The sequence below is a fragment of the Gadus morhua genome, chromosome 9 (assembly GCF_902167405.1).
Source record: "Gadus morhua chromosome 9, gadMor3.0, whole genome shotgun sequence".
Taxonomy (NCBI): Eukaryota; Metazoa; Chordata; class Actinopteri; order Gadiformes; family Gadidae; genus Gadus; species Gadus morhua.
The window spans coordinates 10,508,271-10,525,913 of NC_044056.1; the positions used below are offsets into that span (position 1 = coordinate 10,508,271).

Here is a 17,643-nt window from a genome sequence, read left to right on the forward strand (position 1 = left end):
GACAACCAAACAATCACGTCCACCGAAAACCCAACAAATTCGCTGTCTGACTTTTCTTCCAACGCCTGGCTCTGTTTTATTGCTTGTCTCCAACTCTTCCCTCAAACGTTTTTCTTTCAAGTTTTTCTACTTTCTATAGATTTTCTTTTATCGATCGGCCCTCTCTCAGTGTGATCTCCCTCGCTCCTCCCCCCCCCCCCCCCCCTCTGAGGGGAGCTTGGTTCAGTCCGTCTCCCCCGTCTCTCCCATCTTTCTCTCCCCAGTGGGTCACCAGGACTGGGCTTCCTGACAGGAGTCCCATTAACCCAGCGGTGCCTGTCTGTGCCCCCCCCCCCCCCCCCCTGTCACAGCCAGCCGTGGGGAAGAAGGAGCAGAGTCAGGCCTGGAGGAAACCAGTCGGTCAGACCTGTTGGCCTGGGGGTCTACCAGGTCTGGGGGGCCGGGGCCCCAGAGTCAAGGCTGGGGGGATCCAGTCAGTCCGAGCTTGTAGCCTGGGGGCCCACCAACCTGGGGGCCCGGGGCCTCAGAGTCAGGGCTGTCAGTCAGACCTGGTTGCTTGGGGTCCGGAGATTTGGGGCCCAGACCCACAGAGTCAGGAGTAGGACTGGGGGTCAGTCAGACCTAGTGGCCAGGGAGGGGCGCCAGCTTGATGGTCTGGTAGTACGGTGGTCTGGTAGTCCGGTTGTCTAGAGACTCCCCCGTTCTCAAGGTCCATTTTTGTCTTCTTATTTTTTGTTTGGGGGGGGGGGGACTTTTATTTTGAAGCTTGTTTATTTCGAAGTTTGGTTGTCTAGGAGAAAACACTGGCAGGACAGCATGTCTGTTTACTGTTGACACACACTTCACCGGAATTTAGCGACGGTAAGACAGCAGTGAGCTTTACAATAATGTTTAGACGTGGCTGGGGCGTCTCATACATTTTTCCGTTTAGTCCGGCGGTCTGTGTGTGTGTGTGTGTGTGTGTGTGCGTGCGTGTGTGTGTGCGTAGCTGTACGTGGCCGCAGGCGAGGAAGACGAGCGTTGAGAGAACGCAGGAGTGCATGGGTTCCAGAGGCCAGAGCAAAATGCTTCACAAACATCCGCTTCCACCACGGCACCGGCAGCACAGATGTGGATTTAAGTTCCGTTGTTAGCCGCCGTCATCGGGGTCGCAGTGGTGTGTACAGGGGCGGCCTTCCCTACAGGCGGGTTAGTCCAAAAAAAAAAAGAAAAAATTATCGGCTACATCCCCCCCCCCCCCCCCCCCCCCCCCCCCCCCGTCAACAATCTCGCCTAGAGCGCCAAATGTGCTGGGGCCGCCCCTGGGTGTGTATATACAGCCGCCGATGAGTGACTGAGGACAAGCGTACACACGCACCGCTGTATATACAGGCGCTTTGGTGTTACTCTTAAAGGGGAATTATGCAACTTTTTTGGCTTAATTTACCTTAATATAACAGGTTAAGAGTCATTGTGATGATTCTATTAAACTTTTTGGTTAGATTGGTCGTTGTTTCGACTCCCCCTAGTGCATATTAGCGGAGAAAGGGAAAATGCATGTTTCTGCCAGCGACCCGCCGCCCACTCTCGTGGAAGTCTCGTGTCTCGCGAAGAAACGAATTGCTTTAAGGCACTACAGACCCACAAACACGGAACAGTCTCGACAAACACAAGTAACGAAGGGATTGTTACATTCATCAGCCGACTAAAAAGAGACAGAGAAACCCAATTTCAGAGAAACAGAAGAAGAGAAAATGGAGACCGGAGAGAGAGGCTGGACACGAGTAAACGTTGGGCGAGCTTGTCAGGAATAGCGTGAACTGAAAGAAAAAGAAGACTGCAAATCGGACGCCGAATTGGCCATGTTGCTTTTGAAATTGTTAGTACCCTAGGATGAACTTTGTCCTTGTGGCTTTCTTGATGTTGATTGTCGTTTTGTTGTGAGCCCTGTATGTTTCTAGCTTGCTTGCGTGCAACCATGGAAACACCTTTGGTTGTTTTGCTGTTCGTCTGTCTCGTCCCCCAGATACAGGCTAAATCCCTGAATCCAGGTTCTTGTTTATTTAGATCACTAGACCGCTATTCGAATGCCTGCGATTTCCCTAAGAGTGTAGCCTATATCATGTGATATGTCCGGCTGGCCATATAATGCAGTACCCTGCACGAGAGCTGCTAGCAGAGGCGCCGCATCCCATTAGGCATACCAGGCAACTGCCTGGTGCCCCGCAATTGTTTGGGGGCCCCGGGCCACGGGGGGGCCCCCCTAGAGCCCAAAAAAAAAATAAAAAAAATCGCTCCACAACTCCAGAGAACCATAAAGAAGATGCTACACAATAGCCGTAAGGCAATAAACAATCCATGAACTGTCACATTTTTTCCGGCATTTTTTTTCGATCTCCAAAATAAATATTTTTCGAACCAAAAGTGTGTATTATTGAACAAATGAAAGAAAGGTGGTGCAAACATCTGTTATATTAAAAGAAGGGAAACATTTAAAAACCATATACAATAATATTTATTTACAATGTTTATTTGCAAATGTAACCCAAATGTCATTTACACGTAATCATAAATGTGTCCCTAATCTTCCATACACAGCATCTGGTTCCGACAACTCTCCTGCGGGGACTGGCGACAGCATACCCTCTTGATGTCTGAATCCAACTCTCTACCTGCAATTTCGTGCACACGTGACGTACTTGAGCAGATACATACATTTACGATTGCTGCGCAAATCGTTATGATAGCATGAACCAAAGATAAAACAATTCTAATCTAGGATATCAAATCTCCCCGTCAACTATAAAAAATGATGGGTTTATGTTTATCTTAACACAAATACACCATTTCAAAATGTATAACCTTGTACTCTTTACGATCATCTACTTCGGACATGGCTCCAAGCATTCGCCGGCTTATTTGAAACCAATGCACATGGCTAGCGTAGAAGTGCATGGGGAAGGGTCGTCAACGAGTCGTTACGACAGTGTTGTAAAATATCTACTACGAAGCTGCAGGGGGCGCTGTGTGGAGAAGAGTCTGAGCGCAAACCGAGAAAACGGCGAAGAAATGGCCGATCCTGAATAGTGGGCCTTTAAGTGCATTCAGGAGAAGCATACACAGACATACAGAGCACTCACATCACAGCTTTTGCAATGCACTTCTTTAACTTAAGTGAAGTCCTACGAGTCCTACGTTTACATAATTTACACCAATATCATCACCACACACCTCCCCCCCTACTCCCTGTCCTCCCCTAACTCATTTTATGCACTTATTGAATGTTGTTGTCGAACGTCCTGGCACTTAATGTACGCACTCATTGTGTGTTGTACTGTCGTGGAATCTATTAACGATTTATCTATTTCACTTCAACTAACTACAAACATGAGGAATCGGAGAGTCCGAATCAAGTATTGACAGAGACTTTATGCTACCCGTGTGCAAGCAACGAGAAAGCCGAGTGAGGTTTGCAAAGACACTCCAGAATGATTCTCGTCCTGCTCCTTATATACCCAATCCTTGCATTATATGAGGTCAGACTTACATAAAATGTTGATTTGCATAACATATCTTTCCAGGTCACAGCTTTACCCTTGAACATACATTAACCATTATGCATACAGAACGATGATGTACAGGTGTGAATGTCAGCATATTCTCATGTTTTCTATGTCATAACTGTGCCTTTTGAACGTATATTAACCTCTATGCAAACAGATAACAATCGTAACGGGGGGGGGGGCCCGCCTTGAACATCCTGCATACGGGACCGTCATTGCCTTGTTACGCCACTGCACTGGCGCCACATAACACCTAGCATATAGGGGAAAGGTGATCAGCTATCTTCCACCATTAAAGTATCTATATGATATGTAGGCCTAATGATAATCATAGTTTAACATAAAATGTAAGGTTAATTTCTACCATAGTACATCTTTGTACTTTAGTGCTTAGCCTTGTATAGCATCTTATCCTGGCTATCTCTTGTATATGGGGAATGGGTTAACCTAATGATTGTTAGTGCTTGGCACTTGGTTCTACAATCTTCCTTACCATACCAACAGCGATATATTGTTTTTTCCTCATGACAAATGTTATTAATGTAGGTCACTTTGGATAAAAGCGTCTTCTAAATGCCCTAAATGTAAATGTAACACATGATGTTCACATGATATTTTAATTTCCTCCTATTGTTGACTCATTCATACATGCATCCATTGAGAACATTTCCAAAAGTCTGAAATAGCAAGGGTTAACCTCGAACTGTATCCCACACAGTAAAGCTGGTTCTTGGGAACTCTGACCATGCAGAATTCAGCTTAAAAATTGTGTGTTTTTAACCTTCTGAAAATGGATTTCAGTCCAAAATATTGTAGATTATAGTCCCAAAGGAAAGCGTTTGCCAGAGTGAAGAACTATTCACAGTTGGGAAGCGACTGCCAAACATTTGTCAGTGTTTGCCTGTTCTGTATCTGTGGACAGTTTGCCCTCTCCCATCCAGATGGCGCCTCCATATTTGATTTATTCATTTACTCTCCTATGAGTCCTATCCATTTCTTAAATCAAATCTCTGTCGTTGAAGGTTGTCCTGACAACGCTCTGTTTGCTTGCACTATGGATATTAATACGTCTAACCCGTGATGTGACAAAAACGAAAATAGAGAATAAAAAGGCAGCACACATTCTCAGAGAAGGACTTGCATAGAGTTTGTGGTTGGATGATATTGTCTTTACTCGCGTTGCATTTCAGGAAGGTATAGTGTGCGTTACAACCAGATAAACTTCCAGTTTAACAGCTGCTGTTGGACAAAGAGAGCTCTGCTGCGTGAAACGATCCAAGTTAGAAAGTGACGAGTTAGGACCCTATTTTTAACACGACAATGGCAGGAAGGTGGGGAACAGGTCATGCTGCCAAGCTTCATGAGGACGAGAGGGGGGAGGGAGAGAAGAGGGGAGGGGAGCGGCGGGGAGGGGGGGAGGGAGGAGAGGGGAGAGGAGGGGGGGGGGGAGCAGAGAAGAGGGAACGGGAGGAGGGGAGAATATCGGAGCAGAGGTGGATAAGAGAAAAGGAGAGGAGAGGGGAGAGGAGAGGAGGAATGGAGCAGAGGGGAGAAGATGGGAGGAGAGGATATGAAGGAGAGGAAGGGAGGAGAGAAGAGATGAGAGGGCAGGTTCAGCCTGGCTTTGGACGTATGTTCTTTGATCGGCGCGGGCCTTGATGGCCACCCTGAGGAGATGATCAGCCAGTCCATGACAAGCAGAGGGTACTGTGAAGACGCTCCTCTCAGTGGCCTACCTTTGGGCTGTGTGTTCCTCCTACTCATGGAGATCATCACCACACTGATGTGATACATCTGATGTGAAACACCGAAAAATCCCAAGAAACGTAATTATTTATATTTACAGTATGTGTGCACATATTTGGTTCACAATCTTAAGAGATCTTGTTTGCGTCGTAAGAAAAGTTGTTTGCAAGTAGCTAGATCTGGCCTAAAATAATCAGGCTGACCTCCAACTTCCTTGATGTGTTTGGTTCGATTTATTTATTTATTTATTTTGTAGGAGTTTTGTTTTGTGAAGGATTTATTTAGCATGCAGGCTGTGGTTCAGCATCTTGCGGTGATGACAATCAGCCAAAACGAGACACACAGGGCCACAGGAACAAAGCCAAGCTGAAAGGGGGCCAATGTCAAGGGTGGTGAATTTATTTCAGTTCAAAACACACAACATGTATTTCCTCCGCCGGTGTTCCAGAATGAGCTCCATAACAAGAGAGAGGCGGGTTAGGGATTCACAAGCAAGTGGAAAAATAAATCCATGACATGGATTAACTTGGTCTGAGATTGTCCAGTGCTTCCACAAAGAAAACTGTCTCTATTTTTTAGCTCTTACTAAAACTATTCCATCCATCATATTTATCTATCTATCGATCTGTCGATCTATCTATCTATCTATCTATCTATCTATCTATCTATCTATCAATCTATCTATCTATCTATCTATCTATCTATCTATCTATCTATCTATCTATCTATCTATCTATCTATCTATCTATCTATCTATCTATCTATCTATCTATCTATCTATCTATCTATCTATCTATCTATCTATCTATCTATCTATCTATCTATCTATCTATCTATCTATATGTATATTTGTATATATATGAATATGTATATATATATGTATATATATGTGTTTCTATCTATCTGTCTGCCTGCTCTTACTCTGCTGCTATTGATGAACACGAGTCCTGAATCGAGGCCAACCTTGTGTCCTTCTTAAGGCCAGTGCCTCGTGTTGTGCTGCATGTGTGTTCAATTCTTCAATTCTTTTTCAATTCAGATCCATATGAGAGTGTAGCTCCAATGACCCCACTCCCAACTTCCTATCATTTGATACAGATATATACACAAACACACACACACACACACACACACACACACACACACACACACACACACACACACACACACACACACACACACACACACACACACACACACACACACACACACACACACACACACACACACAGAGAGTCAGTCAGAGGCGCCATCATTTATTGAGGTCTACTGTTCCGTTTTTTTTTTTCAATCCACAGTAGCCGAATAAAATTCAGCCCGGCGCGGAACACGTAAAAGCATATTGAGCCAATGGGAGTAAACAGGATGTGGACGCCTGTTATCGTTTATTGTTCGGAGAGGTAGATTGAAACTCTGATGCCAATCCATGCAGCCCTGCAGCTCAGAATAAACAGCAGCTCATATAATAGTGAATATCCCGTTACTACTCGTTATTGAGTTGTGTCTTGACGTGATCATCTGTGAATGTGTGTGTGTGTGTGTGTGTGTGTGTGTGTGTGTGTGTGTGTGTGTGTGTGTGTGTGTGTGTGTGTGTGTGTGTGTGTGTGTGTGTGTGTGTGTGTGTGTGTGTGTGTGTGTGTGTGGGTGGAAGAAAGATAGGATGCATTGCTGGCGGCACAGTGAGATAGGAAATGAGACCATATGTTGTGTTGGACTCACTCTTGCACAAACACACACACACGCGCACACACACACACACACACACACACACACACACACACACACACACACACACACACACACACACACACACACACACTCATACAAGAAGACACAAACATACACAGAGACACACATACACAGAGACACAGACACACACGCACATGCACACACACGCACACACACACAGGTTGTTTTCCCAACAGCAAAGCCAACAGTTACTATCACGCTGCAAACTCCCATAATCCATCTGGGGCCCGAGCCCCTACAGGAGCCCTTGTGTTTTATTCTTGTTTTATGTCCATCCATATTTCCACCGTCTACACCTCTCCTAAGTGCCCTCCGCCCGCCCCCCCCCCCCACCCCGGGTCGTTACCCATCTGCCCCGTCTCTCCCGGGTTCCACAGTCCACCCCGTGGGTTTCTAACGGGAACCTGCCGCTCGCAGAGAGGCTATAGCGCTGTTCGCCGTCAGACGCACACTGATGAAGACGAACCTGACGCCACCGCCGCCGCCGTTAATGATGATGTAGACACCGGTGTCGGCGCACGAGGGCGGACCAGACGATTAATTGCGTTCATCATCCTCCTCATCATCACCATCGTCATCGTCGCAACAACTTTATTAAAAGTGATGAGGATGGGCGGGACTCAGGTCGCCCGGAGATTGATGGGGAGAAATGATGGATTGTATTCATAACTCCCGCTGTCACACTGACTGACACTGTCCCACTCCCTCCCCCCCCCCCCCCCTCCCCCTCCCCCAGACGGAGAGAGACAGAGCGAGGGGACGGACGCCAGCCGCAAGAGGGACAGCCGGTCCTCGGCGGGACGCCACAGGAGCGAGGACAGCAGCGACAGCCGGGAGGACGACGGCAACGTGAGTCTCTTGTGTCTGCCTGTCTGTCTGCGTATCTGTAAATGGTAAATTGTAAATGGACTGCGTTTATATTGTGCTTTGATCAAAAGCGTCTTGTCTGCCTGTCTGTCTGTCGTTCTTTCTTTCTTCACTGTGATTTTCAGTATTTAACTATTCAGTGTGTCAAGATGTGTCGAGGTTCAAGATAATTTGTCCCAAAGGAAATTTGTCTCGAGCATTAAGGCTACGTGTCTGCAGGTCTCTCTCTCTCTCTCTCGCTCTTGCTTCCCTCTCTCTCTCGCTCGCTCGCTCTCTGTCTCTCTCTTATCTTCTATCTTCCCCCTCTGATCAATTCCATCACAGAATGAAATGTCTGGTAAAAGTATCACCCACACTTGTGCCATCGCCCTGTTCTCTTTCAATCTCTCTCTCACACATACACACACACAAACACACACACACACACACACACACACACACACACACACACACACACACACACACAAACAACTGTGTGGTCAGTACAGTAAACCCACTGTGTCGGATAAGGCTGAACTAAGGAAATACTTTGATTGCACTATTTCCGCATCATTGTGGCAAAACGAGGCGCCCCAATTGAATCTTAATTCTGTTTTATTTAAATGTAGTAGGATGCGGTTCCCAGCGTGTATCGACTTGACAAACACATTAGGCTTTAACACAGCGCGGGACAATTAGTTTGGATCACATTTGACACCATTTCCCACTTTATGGGGAATTGGAACCACAGCTGGGAGGCTAAGTGAACGGAGACAAGTCAATGTTGATCATTAGCATGATTAGGAAAGATTAAAAACACCATTGAGTCAGGGGCTTAGCACAATGTTCAGTTAGCACACACATCTCTAAGGATGACATCTGCTTGTATTTACATTTAAATAAAAAACATATCTACTCCTCAGTTTATCGTACTATTCAATCTCAATGCATAATTTTTATTTAAAACCAATTGACCTCATTTTTGTTATGGCAAAACACAGAGCTCTAACAGTAGTGCCTCAGTTTCAAACCTTCCCACACCGACGGCAGTGTCAGCCACACCCAAACAAGGCCACAGCAACATCCTCTGGGGCAGTTAGGGTTAGGCGTATTACTCAGGTATACCTCGACAAAGCTAGGAGGAACTGGGAATTGAAACGGCAACCATGCAGTTATCTACCCGATAAGCCACTTTAGCAGCGAATGCTACCATGAGCGTTGCCAGCCTGAAATCATAACTGTACCCTGGCCATACACAAGGGTGGCAGTAGCTCAAGAGGTCGAGTGGGCTGACATGTAACAGGAAGGTTTCTAGCTTGATCCCCGCGACGACTAGCAGAGTGTCGAGGTGACCCTGAGCAAGACTCCTAAACCTTATCCATCTAGCAATGAGCTGGCTGTCGCCTTAAATGGTTGATTCAGCCGTTAGTGTGTGAATGTGTGAATGAACCTTAAGTCGCTTTGGATAAAAGCGTCTGCTACATGTAAATGTAAGATACACAACCGTGGGTTGCCTTGAGTAGAAATACTATATAGCTTCGCTGCTTTCCAATCAGAACATCCTGATGAAACCGATTATGGACATTTGCAATGGGCATGCAGAGGATTGAAACAAAAAAAGAGTTGGAAACCAAGAATAGCTTTGTGAGAATGTGCTTACTTTTCACTATATACCAACAACCACAAGTATTAATTGTTTTTGAAATGGATGGAGACCTCCATTAGAATTATATTTTATAACATATTGAGCAGATTCCTGCAACCTTTCCATACCCAACTACTTCTCTCATCTCCTTTCTTTAAGTAGTTGCGCCACTTCTATTCACACCAGCTTCTTGAGTATCGTTAACATCGTGAGTTGACCTTTTTGTATGGTTGGAGAAAAAAAGGAATGTAAGAGCCACTACAAACATAAACGTAAACGTATGATGTAAACCATGGCTACCGTCAGCTAGCATCAGCTACCCGAAGCCCTGGTGTATAAGGTGAACACAGAGCAGACCGGGAGGGGAGTTTACACACAGTCATATATCTGGTTTATAAAAAAAACAACAGAAGGAGCTTTTACTGTGGAAATGGCTTCAAAAGTGAGGGATTTAAGGAAATGTGCAAGCAGCGATAAAGCCAGCCAATAAATGCACGCTGCTGCTGCTGCTGCTATGGCGACAGAACGGAGCGCTGAATCCTGCAGCTGTAGCCGCTTTGCATCTAAAGTCGCTTAAAAGAGTCACAAGCCCTGTTCTGACTCCTAATAGCGTCGCACTCACGTCCCCAACCCCCAGCCCCCCACACCCCCATAATGACTGTTGATGGATTAAGTTTTGCGTCAGGCGAGGATGATCATTCGGAGAAGCGGTGTGCATAGCGTCGTACAGTAAACAAATCCTAAATCAGGACAATTAAAACGCGGCGCTAAACGGGGCTTGTGGGAGAAGGGCGGTATTCAGATTTATGTTCAGCGCTTTGTGAGATATAAGGCTCCGTTCAACGTTAAGTAAAATTGGTTGGTTTGAGAAACAAATTGTGTGTTGTTTGGGGGGGGGGGGGGGGGGGGGGGGGGATGTGTCTGTGAGTGCGTGAGTGTGGGCTGTATATGTGTGCTTGTGTAGGTATGCCCGGTGGGCTTTTGGTGCTCAGCTCCATAAAGCATCTACCTCCATCTATCATTCAGAAAGCCTTTAACTATCTTTTTGTTTCATCAATACTTTTGACCCGACGACGATGTGCGTGTGCGTGCAGATATGAGGATCCATAATTGGTTTACTGGGTCTTCAAACTACCCTCCCCAGCTTCCCGAGGGACTTTTAAAGGACCACTCAAAAGATGGCTGATTCAGAGATCAAATGAATGTAACGTCAAACGCTTGCTCAACAGTCATTTCAACATTATAGGTACCCTGTAAAGACAATGACACAGGCAACTACAGACAGACAGAGATACAGTCACATATAGACAGACAGACAGAGAGAGAGAAAGACGGACAGACGAAGGGAGGCAGAAAGATAGACAGAAAGAGAGACAGACAAGAGGGAGTGAGAGACGGAGAGATTACAAGACAGGGAGAAAGAGAGAGAGACAGATAGTCATAGACATAGTGTCCGAGAAGAGAGAGCCACAGAGAGACAGGGAAACAGAGAGACAGAGAGACGGAGAGAGAGACACAGAAACAGACTGAGAGACAGAGAGACAGAAAGAGAAAGAGAAGCCAATGCAGTAATAATATTAATCTAGTGTGCAGCTGCCGAGCACTGAACAGAGTGCAAAGCATCTTACATCTTTAACTTGTTCTGCTGGAACTACTCCACGCGGTTTAGCACTTAGCTAATAGCTCACTAAAGCAGCATTGAATATAAGCGATAGCCACAAAACCGCCCCGACATAAAGAGCCCATGGCCATAAGCACACAAAAGTGCTATGGACTTCTATCACAAAACACCACAGAAACCTCACACAGACTCACACATGCATGTTCCAGCACACACACACAATCACACACACAAACACAATCTCACAAGCACACACACACACACACACACACACACACACACACACACACACACACACACACACACACACACACACACACACACACACACACACACACACACGCACACTACTAGGATGATTGCACAGAGTCTATTAGGCTGAGATGAGCGCTGTGTGCGTCTTGATACCCCAGCAGCATATGCAATAAAAGCATTGAAGAAAGTAATTTAAGCAATCCTAGTATTATGATTTACCAAGCAGCACATAAGAGGGAGGAGAGGGATTACTCAGACATGTATGGAGACGACTGCTGTAATTACATTAGAATTTACATTCCTTTAACCACGTCACAAACTGTGCCGGGTGTAATTATGCTGTTTGTATACATATGGGCGATGCTCCAGTTAAAACGGGGAAGCTGTGTTCTATGAAAACGTCCTCCTTGGCCCGCACACGTTCATGTCTGATCTCCAGAGAGTTTGAATGAAGTGAGGGAAGTGGTAGGCTGATGTGTGATGCTACAACTACTTTGTCTCTGAGGGATCCAAACCAGCAACCTTTAGCCTCTGGGCGGTTTGGATTAGCTCATGGACATGACATGTGTGTGTTGGATGTTGTGTGTCTGGGTGTGTGTTGGATGACACTGTGTCTGGGTGTGTGTGTCTTGGAAGTTGCTGGGTGTGTGTGTGTTGGGTGTCCCTTTTGGTCTGTCTGTCTGTCTGTCTGTCTGTCTGTCTGTCTGTCTGTCTGTCTGTCTGTCTGTCTGTCTGTCTGTCTGTCTGTCTGTCTGTCTGTCTGCCTGCCTGCCTGCGTGCGTGCGTGCGTGCGTGCGTGCGTGCGTGCGTGTGTGTGTGTGTGCGTGCGTGCGTGCGTGTGAATATGGATAAGTCATGGATACTGATCTCAGCGCTCTAGGTTCCATGTGACATGCAGATTGTTCTCATGGGGGGTGGAGAGAGAGAGAGAGAGAGAGAGAGAGAGAGAGAGAGAGAGAGAGAGAGAGAGAGAGAGAGAGAGAGAGAGAGAGAGAGAGAGAGAGAGAGAGAGAGAGAGAGAGAGAGAGAGAGAGAGAGAGAGAGAGAGAGAGAGAGGGGGGTTTTCTCAATTGCAAGATACAGATAATAAAATATAAATAGATATGAGGATCTATTTATGCATAGATATATTTATGGTTTAGTGTTTTGTACATGGTATATTTTCTGTGTAGAGTTCATTGTATATTCCTTTTTGTATTGCATATATAAGCTATAATGGAGATATTAAAATGGATGGAGGGATTCAGAGGCTGATAGATTGCTTTAACGCACCTACATCAGGACAATGATAGACCATTTTTCTCATCACACACACACACATCCACAGTCTCTCAGACACACACACACACACACACACACACACACACACACACACACACACACACACACACACACACACACACACACACACACACACACACACACACACACACACACACACACACACAGTCTCTCACAAACACAAACACACACCCACAAACCCCCCCACACAATGATAGACCATCTTACAAATCATGCAAACACCCAAATGCACACACATTCACAGCCTCAAACACACAGAACCACACACCCACACCCAATGACAGACAACCTCTCTCTAAAAACAGGCGCACACAAACACACACACACATACATCCATGCATAGACTCCCACACAAACACACACAAATACACACCCATGAACACCCACACACAATGATAGAGCATTTTACTTATCACAGACACACACACCCACACACCCACCAACAGTCTCAACTGCACACACACACACACACACACACACACACACACACACACACACACACACACACACACACACACACACACACACACACACACACAGCTGAAAAGACCAGGAATGCATTCCAGCGTCCAGACGATTGGAAATATAGAGCAGACAACCGAAAGGTCAGGCAGCAGAGAGGGAATAAAAAGAGGACGACCCTCACCAGCCTCCATCCTTCAATCACGCCGGCCATTTTACAGGGCCTCATAAAGCCTGCGAGGCGGGGTCTGGCTGATAACCCACAGGGGCCCCGAGGCCCGTAAACATGTCAGTGTGAGCCGCGCGGAGCGGCCTTGTGGACCGATGCTTTATGGGGGACAGGAGGGCAGGGTCTCTCCTCCCCAGGCCGACGGGAGAGGGGCTGTTCCGGGCTGGGGGGGTGACGGAGGTCACCCCCCCAGCCCGGAACAGCCTCTCTCCCTGTCGGCCTGGGGGGTGACCTCCGCGGGGGCCTGCAGACAGACGTGACGGGCGGTACGGGCACGGGCCCTCGTGTAGAGTAGAAGGTCCCGTTGAGATCATGGTGAACTGAAATGGGTGTTTGTAAATGTCTTTCTCACTGCGTCAAAGTCGTGAAGGACTAAAGGACTTGCATTCTGTACACATTTAGATCTATATTTTGGCCATGTAGCAGACGCTTTTATCCAAAGTGACTTGCAGTAAGTACATTTGTCAGAGGAAAGAGTAAGACCAATATACCTCTGTGGGTACAGTAAGGATGTTCATAGAACCAAGTGGGAAGCACTAACAATCACTAACACCCATTTAACCCATTCCCCGTACACAACAAAGATAGCTAGAATAAGATGCTACACGATGCTAAGTACTATTTTTAAGTGCCAGGACCTACAATATACAATAAGTGCATACATTAAGTGCCAGGGCGTGCAACAAAAAATAAGTGTGTAAGAGCGGGGGGGGAGGGGGGGGGAGTTAAGGGGGGAGGCTATGCAGAGTCTAAGTGAACTCTGAGCAAGTGAGTCTCAAGTCTTTCGACTCAAGACACCTGCACTCAAACCGCATCGCACTTTTTCCAATTGCGCCTTTCTTTTAAGTTGTTCTTGTGCTTTTGCTGAGCCACCTCCGGAGACAATCGTCCCAAGTCAGTCAGTCCGTCCGTCAGAGACAAAAGAGCGATCGGAATCCGAACGTCACCGAATCTGATCACGGTAACGTATCCCGAAGAAACAAAAGGCAGCGGAAACACGAACCGGCTGAAGTGATTGGTTGAATGACGCGCCGCGTCAGAGAGAGAGCAACACACCGTACTCCTGCCTGCGAGGCCGCTGTTCCGCTCGGCCCGTCAAAACAGGGCGCTGACGCGTCCGGCTGGAACTGGATACCCCATGAGGCATTTGGTAGGGCGGCGCGAGCTCCGATTCCCAAGACATCGGAGCCGAACCCTGCTCTTTTACTACCTCACAGCCACGTGATGCCGGCCTCGCGCTCCAGCAGGCCCCGTCTGACTGATTACTTTCTTAACCTTCGTCTGTAATTAAGGGCCCCACCACCCCGACCACCACCTCCACCACCACCCCAACCACCACCTCCACCACCACCACCTCCACCACCACCTCCACCACCACCGGCACCAACACCCCCCCCCCCCCCCCCCACCACCCCCCGTCCACCACCACCTCCACCTCCGCCTCCACTCTAATGAAAGGCATTTAATGAGCAGTGCCGGCTACTGTTTCTCCTCAGGATAGAGGCATCGCCGGGATGTAACAGTGGTGCGTTGTCGCTTTCCCGTAGTGTTGTTGTGTCACTTGTCACGGGGGGGGGGACAGCGCATGATTCCCGTTCGTGAGCAAAATGATGACTCAAACGGTGGTTCAGAGGGATGGGGCTGGGGGCGAAGGCTGAGGCCAACAGTTGGCTGATGGTGTCAGTGACTTCTCCTACTGCTCTGTCATACGAGGACATTTTGGGGCCTCTGAATTATTTATCATCACTGCTTTCATTCTGTAGCTGCGTCTTCCCCCCCTCAACCGCCTCCCCCTCCAACGCCCCCTCCCCCCCACCGCCCCCCCCCCCGCCCCCCAACCTGGGCTTCATGCTGTACAGCTGCCGGAAAAATGTGACACACCCCAAAACACACACATACACACACGCACACAAAGCCGGCTAACACACGCGCGAACACACGCGCGAACACAGGCACGCATGCGGGCACGAGTACATACACACAAACTGCCTTCCATACACAAACACTTACCAATCACACACACAAATGCATAGATGCGTGCATGTACACACACACACGTACGCATTCATGCTGACACACACATACACACACAAACGCACAAATGCATAGATGCAGCAATGTACACACGCAACCGCCCGCGCGCACACACACACACACACACACACACACACACACACACACACACACACACACACACACACACACACACACACACACAGCCCCCGAGACCCGTTTGAGACCCGGTGGCGTCCTGCCCAAAGTGTCGGGGTGACCTTGAGCGCGCCGCTATAACTCCCCCGCCGCCCGTCGCTAGCCGCTCCTCCCCGTCTGCCGCTGTTGACCCCGGGGGGGGGGGCGCGGTATTGACAGGTCTCCCGCTCTCACTCATGTGCCACATTCCTCCCCCGGCGGCGGTGTCAGCGGGGGGGGCCGAGTGCTGCGGGGACGTGAGCGCCGCTCGGCGGCCCAGCTGGTCTGTGGTGGCCCAGCGGCGTGGGCTGCGTGTGCGCCGCCGCCTCGCAGCGTCACCCTGTGCCCTGGACGTCTCACAGAGCGCGTTGAGAAGCTCAGTGGGAAGCTGAAGACTTCAGTCCCAGGAAGGTATGCGACAGTGTGAGCTTGATTAAGGTTTATTCTCAAAGTATATCCATGGGTTTATTGGGTGAACGGCGAATGAAGTGCATTTATACAGCGCTCTTCTAACCAGTGGCCACTCAAAATGCTTTAAAATGATTGCCATTCATTCACCCGTTCACATTGGGACGGCGGACTCAACCATGCAGGGCGACAGCCAGCTCGTCGGGAGCAGTTAGGATGGGGCGTTTGGCTCAACGACACTTTGAGGTGTCAAGGTGGAGTCCGGGATCGAACTTGCAACCTTATGGGTCAACCCCGCTAACCCTAACCCTGCCCCCCCATGCGGCCCGCCCGTACGACCTAATTTCTCCCCAGTGTGGTTAATCACATTTGAGATCAAGTACATCCCACCAGGGGTCTGTGTTGTGTGACCCCTTAATGACCAGCAGGCGCTCATCGACAGGGTCAGTACACACTGTTTCCCCGGACCTCCCCCCCGACCTCTGTCTGAAAGGGCTGGCTCTGCAGGACGGGGGGGTCAGACCAGTGAGACCCTCAGATCGTTGGCGCTATCCCCCCCCCCCCCCCCCCCCCCCCCCCTCCGGGCCCCAGATACACCACGGAGCAGGCCAGGTGAACTGTAGATAAGGCGGCAGTAGATTGAATTTATTTTCTCCGTGTATTTCCCTTGCCTTTGTGAAATGTGTCTGGCTGTAGTAAACAGCATTTCTTTATCTCCCTCCCCGGTGCAGACGCCCCGGCCTCACTGCCGCACACCTGCAGAATGTTAATGCGGCCGTTATATTGCTGCAGTGGGGAGACGGAATTGGGCTCTTCTCCAGCGCATAAAAATTCATATACATTAAATATGATATACATTAAAGCTATTGGACCTGGCTGCCAGCGAGTTGAGACATCACAGCATCGGGGGGCGCCCCGGTGGAGCACCGGTAAGAGCGCGTACCGTTAAGGCTCAGTCCTGACCGCAGCGACCCGGGTTCGATTCCCTGCCCCCGTGGGCCTTTGCTGCATGTCGTCCCCTCTACCTCCCATAACTTCATGTCCATCTCACTCTATAATAAACCATCAAAATGCTAAACTAAATCTTTAGAAACTTCCCAGCATCCGCTGCAGTTGAACCCGGGGAGAGTGGAAGGGGTTGGGTAGCAGAACCAGCTGTGAAATATGAACACGTTTAAACGCTAGCGAACCACTACATCGGTAGCCGGGGCCACCTGCTGTGACCTGGTTCCCCCCTAGAGGGGCAGCTGTCGGCGGGGGGAGAGAGCCGTCAACACGACGCCGGGCTGGGCATCACAGCCAACATGCTGCCCTGTGGGCATTTCAGAGGATGAAATTGAAAATGTTTATTCAGGCATTTCACCAAAGAGACGAGGTTGTTTCTACCTCTCAGTAACTCTCCCCTGCACTTTAATGTGGTGTATTATGGTTAATGTTTATTATGCCCCATGAATTAGTAAGTAGTTCTTTGTTTACTTGTACAGCATGCTGCTTTTCGTGACGGCGAGTCAGACGTGTGTGTGGAATTTGTTGCCCCCACAATATACCTGGAGTAATATGGACGGCACAGTTGGGAAGTTAATGGAAGTTAATCTACAGCCACTGTCGTCGAGATATTAATTATAACATAATATATAATTATATACCA

The 17,643-nt window shown here is 48.2% G+C and overlaps 1 protein-coding gene across 1 annotated transcript in view; it reads left to right on the forward strand.

The window, feature by feature from the left end:
- Positions 1 to 17,643, forward strand: part of b4galnt4a (beta-1,4-N-acetyl-galactosaminyl transferase 4a) — a 136,163-nt gene that overhangs the window by 36,674 nt on the left and 81,846 nt on the right. The window contains exon 2 of the mRNA XM_030366359.1: positions 7,774 to 7,886. Within this exon, the coding sequence (XP_030222219.1) occupies positions 7,774 to 7,886 (113 nt within the window). The remainder of the gene's footprint in view (positions 1 to 7,773; positions 7,887 to 17,643) is intronic.